Here is a 10,605-nt window from a genome sequence, read left to right as displayed (position 1 = left end):
GAAGAATCGAGCCCAGGACCTCCTCCGTAGGACTTCAAAGTTGTTTACTCCTAGGCCCACTACCATTATGCCAAAAGAAAGGTATGCTTACATTATAGAATGTTTATACATTAAGTAGAATTGTTTCCAGATGAGGCCCCCAACCCTTTTGGGCCCCCGTTCGATGAACTGAATTGAACAATGTAAGGGCCGCCCCTAGTCCTAAGATATTGATAGTATAAATTCAACACCTGCTTAGAAGTAAGATTCAGCAGATAAAATTGGATACTGTGACTGTAAGAGATAGAGCTTGGCTTAGTTTGGTAGTTCCTAGCAGTATTTAAATGTATTTGGAAATCTCGCTAGATTGTAATAGTTTCTTTTGAGCTTAATGAGAATGCTTATATTCTACCAAAAAAAATTGAAAAGACATACATTATCGAACAAATTAATAAACCATTTCATACCGGAAGAAATTATATAATCTTTTGTACAAAGAATTGTTCGTTCATGTTTTGAACATGCTAATTATACATTTCTCAACTCCTGTTTACATTTACAAAAAGATCAAGAGGCCAAAGTTATAAGTAGAGAGGCCACACAAATAATGAAAACTATGAAGCATGATAACCCTAGACCACCTTGACCTTTTAGTCCCTGCAATAAGATCAAATATAAATATTGTAAAATCACTAACTATTCTTTACACTAATCTACATGTAAAAATACATATAAGATAAAATTATCGACACATTTTTCATTATGGATCTCCATGGAAGACATAATTCGTATATGCTTTTGTCATTATAACATAGTGGTAAAATTACGTACATTTGACCCTTTACCGAGTCTTTTAAGTTGTAAAATAACGGTTTATCATATAAATTTATCTTATTATCCAAGGGCAAGAGACAAAATTAAATCAATGACTAGAAGAAAATATAAAGAGTTGGTCTCCCTTAACACGTGTCATTTTTGTCTGGATTAATAAGACGGAGTTTTGAGATTATTTTAAAGGTCAAATGTGACCACGTTTAGAAAAAAAAGTTACTAATATAAGATGTAACACTAACTGAATCATTATGATTATATTTAACCATAAAATGGTCACAAATCTCCGTCTTTTTATTTCAGATCATAATAACCCGTCGGAAACAAGAATTTGCGAAAACCAAAAATCTCTATTAGTAAGGAAACATACCTTAAAGGAAAACTTAGATGATGAAGCAGAGGAAGGAACAAGGCCAGTAAATCCAATATCATACGAAATGCTACCATCATGATTAAACAGCCCAAAGTTTCTTTCAGAAGTTGGCCCAGGTTTCAAATCCTCATTAAATAGTGCAAATATATATGCCTTAATAGCCATATGTGGCCTATAAGGTGTCCCTTTTTTCTTCATCAACAATTTCTTAAGATTTTTGTTATAAGTCCTAGCATTTTTCAATGTGGCCCCGTCTTCGTTCGGGTCGCCTTTTGAAGCCCACCCGGTTTCCGACACAATCACCTCCATTTTTTCAAACCCGACCTTTTCTAACGCGGCATAGGCCGCGTCAATTTGGGCCATAAACATATTGTCATAGTGTAACTTAGTCTTAGTATCGTAAATTCCCGGGTTTTTCTCGAATAGGGCGTAATGAATGTCGATATGGGTCGGGTCACTTATATATGCTAGAAAAGGGTATGCATTTATATAAAATGGAGACCCAATTTGCCAAAAGATTTGTAACAATGGTCTCATGTAAGGCATAATTTCTTCCTTAAATGCCCCTGAAGACGGAGGGAACGAAGCAGCGAAAACCCCTTCGGAATGAGGGCTAGAGACCTCAATTGTTTTCGCTAAGTTAAGTCGATAAAGGGCAATATAGACATTTCGTACCGCGGGAACTAATGCTTCCCAAAGGTCTTGCCCACCTTGACTCCCTAATACTTCATTTCCTACAGCAATTCCTACAATTTTTGTCCCTGGTAAGAAAGGCTCTACATTCTCTTTAATCCAATCAGTTGCTCGGAAATCATTGGCCGCAATGTCCTTCAAGAATTCATTCCCAAGGCCTACAATTATTTCGATTCCAGTGTTGTTGAATGCGGATAAGACGCTATGATCAGCATCGTAAATTCTGGTGTTTTTTATTCTGGCTGCTTTAAGGAGGGTTGCCACGCTTTCTGGTGCCGGGAGATTGTCTGCTATTCTTCCGTAGTTCACCCCGTATGTTCCAGAGAATGCGTCAGTTGTTAAAACTGTCAGGAAATAAAAATTACCCATCAAATTTAACAGCTGTTAAGACAGATCAGAGTAAATTGGTTGATACTGTACAGAATGCTGAAATTTACTGCAAAGTAAGAAAACGTCTAATATCGCTACCAGGCGACATTGAGTTTGCCAGTTCATGTACGGGAATGTGACGAATGTATGAATTTGAAAAGACTGTTGGTCTATGCATGAAATATTTTACAAGTTTAGGCCAAACGCGACTTACCGTTATGAAAGAATGAAATGATGAAGAAGACAAGACATGAGAATCCCATTGGTGTCATGAACTTGTTATTGTGATTGATAAACCATCCCATAAAAGAAAGACTACTTATTTAACATGAATAGCCCTACAAATATAGGGTAGATTGAAGAGGGTTGCTAAAGAATCTGAGCTATATGAACAATGAAAACAGTCTTAAACTCATGGAAATTATTATAAGTTTGCTAAGAAAGATTCCAAATCCTAAGTCCAATGTAGGAGATGATGTTAACATTTGGGTCATTGGTTAAAGGAGGCTTGGAATATCTTAAATCAACTTACCTTTCTATCAAAGTATACCTTTTGTTCAAGATTCATTTTTAGGCACATTTGTGTCTTAAGATTTGCAGTTTTTCTGATATTGGAATATAAATATTCCTTACTTGGATTCTGAACTTTAGAAGCTTCTTGGATTGTTTAGGTGATGGATGTTGCTCATACACTTCATTTCCCGAGTACTCGTGTCTAATACTCGACACCTGAGGTTGAAGATAGACGCGTATACTTTATGTTTGAGCCTCAACCCTGAAAATTGCTCTGTTTCAGGGATGTCTCTTGTACTAATTAAGAACAAGTTCCACTATACATGAAATGAGTACTTAAACATGAATGTTAATAGTTGGGTGCAGAAGAAGCTGCAAGGATAATATTGATGCAGACGGGTTTTGAATTGACATTCTACGACTATAGTACCATCCGACTAAGCATTTTCTGATTCAAAAACAAAAAACTTGGCAATTTCGACGTCTGCTTAACATGTTTGAACCAAATTTCTCGTACAAAATACATACATTTACATTTAGTCGTTAACCAGATTTCTAAAGTAGTAACCAGAGTTACATTATCATCCTGAACGACACTCATAGTGAGCGGCGTTTAACATAAGTTCATGCATCATTCAACTACTTGGGTCCGAGGATATGTTTACAATTTTACACCATGGAGGCATGGATAGATGCATTTGTTCCAGAACTAGATGCTACATCTTCTTCAGTCACCTAACATGTTACATTAATGCTCCCTATAAAAGGAAGAGGTCGTGAAGACATAACCACAATCGCTTTTTTCTTCTGGTTCAATTTCCGTCTCAGTCCTCAGCTACCACACGAAACAACATTGAGGGATCATCTCTTTAGTCTCGATTCTATTGCTCTTCTTCTTCCACATCCCACAGAAATTTTGCATATGACGCGAGAACATAACTGAATCATAGTATTACAAACAATGAGCTACCCATAAACAAAAGTATATTGATTTCGAACATCTAGGAATTGGTTGAAGCTTCAAAATTGAGTACTTACCAATCATCAGGAGCAAATTGGACAGCCTGTTTAAAGTAGGTTTCGGCTCGTTGAGCATCTCTGTGGGATTGCCAAATAATGTCAGCGTATAAAGCAAGCATGTTTGCATCAGTTGGACTTGCCAATATTGCTCTTCCACAATACTCCTCTGCCTTGTTTACATCTCCATATACCTGCAAGTCCAACAGTTGATTAAAACTAGACTAGATACCATATATACTGTCGACTGCCATCAATCCTCATCTAACAAACTATTTTATCTTTTAATTTGTTTTTCGGCACAAAGACTAATGTGAAAAATAATCTTGTAACTTTAAAACTACTCCCTCGTCATTTGTCGTCCTTTGGTTTTTGACACAAAGACCAAGGAAAGGGGGAAGGGGTCAATTACTAAATGACATGTGGAATAAATTGAATGTGAATGACCAAATTACTCATCAAATTCATTCTTAAAATATAAAGGACAACAAATGACTGAGACACCCCAAAATAGAAAAGGACAACAAATGACCGGGACAGAGGAAGTAATTGTCCAATGACGGAAACAAATGAAGTATTTTTGGTAGTGCACCCACTAGTTAGAGCGGTTCATGTGCGTCCCCAAGGGACGCGGGAATTGGGCCTCCGGTTTTGATCATCAAATTTACAAGCTTTATTGATGAAATTCAATTCAAACCTCGAAGTATAGTATACTTAGGCATTCATATTTAAGGCCTCATTTTTTTTGTAGTCCATAGGGCCTCCATTTATTTAAAAACGCCCCTGCGCATCTGTCATCAGATCTGCCAAGGGATGGCAATGAGCCAAATTTAGGTCAGTTCCTACACGATCCATCCAGATCTAGATTCGCATTGTTCATATTGGACCCGGCATCCGATCCAAATCCAACTGATTGTCACGGATTTGTTGCCATATCCCTAGATCTGCTCCATACAGCTCATTTTTCCCGGTCAATCTGACCCATAAAAGAAGTAAGGAAAATACATTTACATACATGTATAGATTTACAGCAAATTGAAAAATGTTAAAATTTCATAAAGTGGATGCCTCACTTTAGTAAGCAAAAGGTGAAGAAGAAGAAGGTAGTAGAATTATGTAGATAGTTCATTTGTTCCCATATATGACTCACACCACATACATACAATATATACTTATACGTCCAAAATTGCACTTGTCAACAACAATTGCACCAGTCTAGAGATTTCTGCTGCTTGCATGTATGTATACTTGTCCAACATCCTCAGATTCCTTCTTGTCCTACTCATATTTCTTAGATCAGATTCCTTACTACAAAGTTAATTAATCCAACTAATTTAATTCAATTCCCTCGTATTGCACCTCTCTTTTAGTTTAGTCGATATATTTTACCATCAATTATTAGTATGCAAATAGGCGAATTTATGTTTATTTAGATTCAGATTTTGTAAGAGGAGAAGGTTAGAAAAGGTATAAAAGAGAAGGTCGATAAGAACTCTCGTGGTTCTATATACAGTATTATGTAGGTAACTATAATATATGCACCTTACCAAGTATATATACATTTAGTTTTACAAGATTTGTGACTTTACTTAATTATAGCATTATAGCTCATGCATCAGTTATTATCAAGCAATCCTAAAACTCATGATGGGGATTTTAACTACTGTTAATGTGATTCTACCCAACTCGAATTTAAACTAATAAATGTAATAATTTTCGTCACAAAAATAAAATTCATGCACCTAAAAAACTTGTATGCGACAGTTGTATTGTACGACAAAGTGTTTAGGGCATATAAACGTCATGTTTTTATGCCCTAATTAATAGACAATAGAAACATGCTGTTTCTATTCCTTGTCTACGGATAAGATCGACTTGATGAAAAATTTGCGTCTTCTGGAAGGACCGTACTTTTTACACTTAAATTTTTAGAATATTTCATTTGATAGATTCATTAGATTGTCTTTAGACATATGAAGGACAGTCCTCCGAAAAAAAAAATTCCTTGTTGATTACTGTATAACATAAAAGCAACGTACCTGCATTAAAAACTTGGCATAATTACCAAGTAAAAGTGAATTGCCAGGATTAACCTGAATCATCTTGTTATAATAAGCTTCCATACTCCCATGTCCATGATAATTATTACTACTATTACCACACTCATTAAACCCTGATCCACCACCACTCTTCCCATCATCCCCTCCACCACCACCACCACCCACCTCCTCCTCCACAGACGCCGCCAGCGCCTCGTCAAGGCCAGAGCTCGAAAACAGCCTCTGGAGAGGCGTTGACGTTGGCGAAGTCTTTTCAGGAGGAGGGGGAGGTGAGTCCCATTGACGGGTTTCAGACACGGTACATATAGCGGGTTTTGTGGAGTGGTGGTCATGGGATAAGGTGGATATAGATTTGGTCCTAGAGAGGGGTATGAGGTTGAGTTCGTGTGTGTTGTGATCAGGTGAAGGAGAGGATTCTCTTGAAGTAGAGGAATTATTGGAAGTGTAAGAGTAGTTGTAGTGAGGTGGTATCCATGAGTTTAGTATTGGTGTTGATGAACTTCTTAGTAGCATTTTTGTTTTTAAGTTTTGAGAGATTTTTGATGTGGTGGTTGAAATATATTTGTGTAGTTATTATAAAGTGATCAAGTGCTAAAGGAAATGGAGTGATACTTATATCCATTCTTCTGGTTTACCAATACTATTTGACTCAATCAATTATTTACCTTTTTATTTTGAAAATGTATTTAATGGACAATTTGATCATACTCACTCAATTTGGTTCATTCAGTGGTGGAGCTAGGGTATATATAAGGGCCTAATAGAGGGGCCCTCGCCCCCTAGTGGTTGAGATTTTCAAAATTTTTAGTTAAATTTTTTGAATTTTTTTCGAGTGTACCTTATATCATTACTCATCTGCATCGGAGGTATTACCTCCAACTTTTTTGTTTTTGAGCATATATTTATATTTTTTGAGCTTATTTCCACAAACTTTATTTGTTTTTGAGTATATGTATGTTTTTTTTTGAGCTTATTAAAATTTATTATAAGGTAGATTTTAATTTTTTTCCGTCAAAACTCAAATTTTACTAAACTTATATGTAATGTTTTTGAGTATTATTGCAATTTTTTAGAGTTTAATATTTAAGTAAATAAACTCAAAAAATTTATATTAAAACTCGAAATTTTTAAAATAAAACTCAAAAAAATTATTATAATGCTCAGAAACTATAAATTGATGGTAATACATCAGATGTATAATCCACTTATCGCTCATAAGCCCCCCCCCCCCCCCCCCCCCCCCCCTAAAAATTTTTAGCCTCTTAAACTCAAATCCTGACTCTGTGACTGAATCCACTTGTCATCCAATAATTGATTTTCTCCTCTTTCTTTAATCTTTGTTTCTTGAGCCAAAATCAAAGGTAAATAAATAATCAGAAGGGAGAGACTATACACTCGTCTTCAGGATTTAGCTTTAATGGAAAGTGACATTACCCAACTAAATATATAAAGAAATATGTTAATTAGAGGTTAATACGACCTAGTCGGTCTCAATTGCTTATTTACATTATATGATTCGAATAACTTTTATAAAGAATATAAAGGGTAAATAAATGAATAAGATGGAGGTAGTAGTATGACTTTACGCAAAGGTAGCTAGAATTAACTCCATGCTCACACATCTAAAGTTATGCAAAATACGTCAACAAAAATATTAGCAGGTTATGATTAATAGGTTATAACTCATTTCAGTAATTGAGTTAACACAAAGACAACATAAACAAAGTCGGGTCAAGGATACAATCTTTGATACGAAGCTCACACAAATTAAACTGATATTGTTCTGTTTTTTATTTGTCGAAAACCGCATACCCGATTTAATTTATTGAAGGGATCCAAATACGATTTTAAAACATTGGTATTGTATATACTACGGAAATGGATTTAGATCTCTCCATTTCCTTTCTCTCCATTTCCTCTCACAATCTATTTAAATAATAATTACCCCTTCACTTTCATTTCCCCTTTATTTTTATGCGTAAATTTAGAACCTTTAGATGTTGCTAAAATGCGGTTCGAACCATTCATAGGAATTTGCCTCTCCATTTCTTTTTAGGAAATGGAGAGAAATTGGGCTCCCAAAATTCGTATAGTTTAAACCGCCTGGAATATCATACCATTAATTTTGGTTATCATACCTTTAGATTGGTGTTCGGTCCCACCGAAAGTATCTACATTTGTCATTTAAATTTCATTTTATATGAATACAATCTTTTTAACTTGCTTAATTTACACACATAAAAGAGTAGGAGTGTTGATATTATGAGAATAAAGTGTGTATTGATACAATTAATACATGCAGTGATGCACGTAGCCGAATTCTTGAATTATTGGCACATCTTATCGTAGAAATAACGGCAGCAAAGTTACAAAATACAGCAGCCACGCCAAAGTACAAGTTCTATTAACAGGGCACACGGTTGTGGTTGGTCACGTGAAGTAGGACACAGATCAATATCATAGACACATAATACAACTCCTAAAACGGTATCTTTGAGTAACTATCTTTACTCACTAAAAAATTTATGATTAGATTCGTTTTACAATTACATTAATATAAAACCGTCTTATACCAGACTTACTCGACATAATAATACACTACTTCATATTTTTATCCTTTCGTCATACTTAATTAAATAACTGTGGCGAAGGGAGTATTATAATATTTCAGAAATATAATTATTTTGACATTAAGATAAAACTTTATTTATTGGCTAAAAAAAAGATAAAGTTTAATTTGTGAATGAATATCTTGAGACAAACAAATTCAATTTGGGTTTAATATATGATAATGCACATTTTTTATTATTCTCATCTCAAAATCGAAATTATTAGAGGAGAGTAATAATTCAAACTCGGGTTATTTTGAAAAATGGATGAAATTTGAGATCGTCTTAGTGACCTTTTGTTTTAAAAATAAGTCTAATTTTGTCTGCAAGTAATAATACTCAAATGTAAACATTTGATTTAGACCGCGCATCACCAGAGCCCTCAAACTCAGGTACCCCATTGAGTGAAGGTGAAGTGAGGATAATATAACATGCAATTGACGGTTCTCCAAGCTCTTCTACTCTTTTAGTCGGTAAGCAGACAAAAGCGTCGCTATAAATCATTATTCTCAAATAGATCCTTGACACGCCGAGGGTTTTGATAAGTGCTTCCAAGCTACTAGAATAATACTTTCTCCCCGGGTTATATCTGTCCCTTGAATCTGTTAGTCGTCCCCAAAAACTAACCGGTATCTGATTAGGTTTTTCTAATTTTTGTTTGGGTTAGGGTTCTTTTTTAATAACCATTTCTAGGTTTTCTGTATTTGGTGAGAGTATTTATATACACTCTCTAAACCGCACCCTAACAGTTAAGTATTTCATAATCTAAATCTAAATTTAAATCTAAATCTAAATCTTTAAATTCCTCGATATCAATAGCACTCTTCTCCCTCCTGTCCTGTGAACGCAACCAACACACGTAACAAACTTACATTTCTCTTTATCTTGTATCACATATGCTATAACACTCTTCACATGAGGGTAGAAATTAAGCATGGCCAAACTTATCCGATCCAAATGACTCAATAGGATAATTTGACTTAGACCTGGTAAAGTACCCGGATTTTACCAAGAACCTGATATGAGCTGATTCTAATCTATTCAAATTGGCACGAATGTTTATTGTCGCAATTGATCATTGTGCATAGAAAACTTGATGACAACTAACACACCTAAAAGTGAAAAGATCCGGTCCAATTAAACCTCAATTCTTGATTGTGAAATGGCCTGACTTGGTTGACCTGTTGGAGAAGTTTAATATCAATGGGTAATACTAGACCTGGCAAAATTAACCTAACCCGGAATGACCTGGCCTAAAAAACCCGATGGGCGTACCCGGCCTACACACGAACAAAGGACTAGAATATGACAACCCAAATTGACCTAGCCTTGTAAGATCCGACTCAGATGTTTATTATAGCATGCATAGTGACTATTATGTCTAAGAATCTAAATAACTTGATAAAGCTCACCCGGAAATTACTACAACTCAAAATGACCCAACCTCGCCAGACCTAAACCGAATTCGTACAACTCCAAAATGACATTCCCAAGTCCGATTAAACCGTTTGTCAGATCGACTAGGTAGTATGTATAGAATAAGCCAATGATTTATTTTAGAGTAAGATACAATATCAAAAAATACTTGTTTTACGTTTGGTCGTAAATCGCACAACTTTGATCGTAAATCGCACAACTTTATGTATAGAATATGCCAAATTAAGTGAATAAAGTTGTGCGATTTACGACCTCAAGGCCGCTTCATTTATGTATAGAATATGCCAAATTAAGTGAATAAAGACCGTTAATGAAGCGGCCTTGAGGTCGTAAATCGCACAACTTTGATCGCCGTGTCAATTTGGCATATTTGCAAGCTTTTGGAAGGATAGGCAAAGTGAAGAAATAAATGAAGAAGAAATCGACCCACCTAAAGGCCCATATGGAGGTGGAAGGAAGTCCACAAGACGGGTCAACGAAAGTCAAGAAGGAAGAACGAAACTCAAAAGGTCGAGACGACGACAATAATATTGTTTTCATTTACTCTGTTTATTACATTGCAACTTCGTTATCCGTTACATTAAGATGGATCTGTATAACACAATCTCTTGAAAGTCTGTGACTTGCGCTCGATGTGATAAATTAAACCGACCTTAGAAAATCAATCTACACGCTCTCCTCCTCGGCCAAAAGGGACATGATCGATAAATTAAACCTGCTTTGC

General features: G+C 35.4%; 2 protein-coding genes across 2 annotated transcripts; both read right to left on the bottom strand.

Moving 5' to 3' along the window:
• Positions 1–433: 433 nt before the first annotated feature.
• Positions 434–2,639, bottom strand: LOC141646304 (glucan endo-1,3-beta-glucosidase 14). Its single transcript, XM_074454244.1, has 3 exons — positions 2,460–2,639; positions 1,181–2,220; positions 434–636 (listed from the first exon to the last, which is right to left on the bottom strand). The coding sequence occupies exons 1-3, from the start codon at positions 2,548–2,550 to the stop codon at positions 547–549; spliced, it is 1,221 nt and encodes a 406-aa protein (XP_074310345.1). The 5' UTR covers positions 2,551–2,639; the 3' UTR covers positions 434–546.
• Positions 2,640–3,226: 587 nt separating this feature from the next.
• LOC141648080 (uncharacterized) lies at positions 3,227–6,403 on the bottom strand. Its single transcript, XM_074456538.1, has 3 exons — positions 5,815–6,403; positions 3,797–3,969; positions 3,227–3,697 (listed from the first exon to the last, which is right to left on the bottom strand). Exons 1-3 carry the CDS (start codon positions 6,346–6,348, stop codon positions 3,640–3,642), a joined length of 765 nt encoding a protein of 254 aa, XP_074312639.1. The 5' UTR covers positions 6,349–6,403; the 3' UTR covers positions 3,227–3,639.
• Between the last annotated feature and the right edge of the window lie 4,202 nt (positions 6,404–10,605).

This window comes from Silene latifolia, chromosome 3 (assembly GCF_048544455.1).
Source record: "Silene latifolia isolate original U9 population chromosome 3, ASM4854445v1, whole genome shotgun sequence".
NCBI classification, from domain to species: Eukaryota; Viridiplantae; Streptophyta; class Magnoliopsida; order Caryophyllales; family Caryophyllaceae; genus Silene; species Silene latifolia.
The sequence above is the reverse complement of the archived record's forward strand: the minus strand, read 5'-3'. Positions and strand labels throughout refer to the sequence as shown.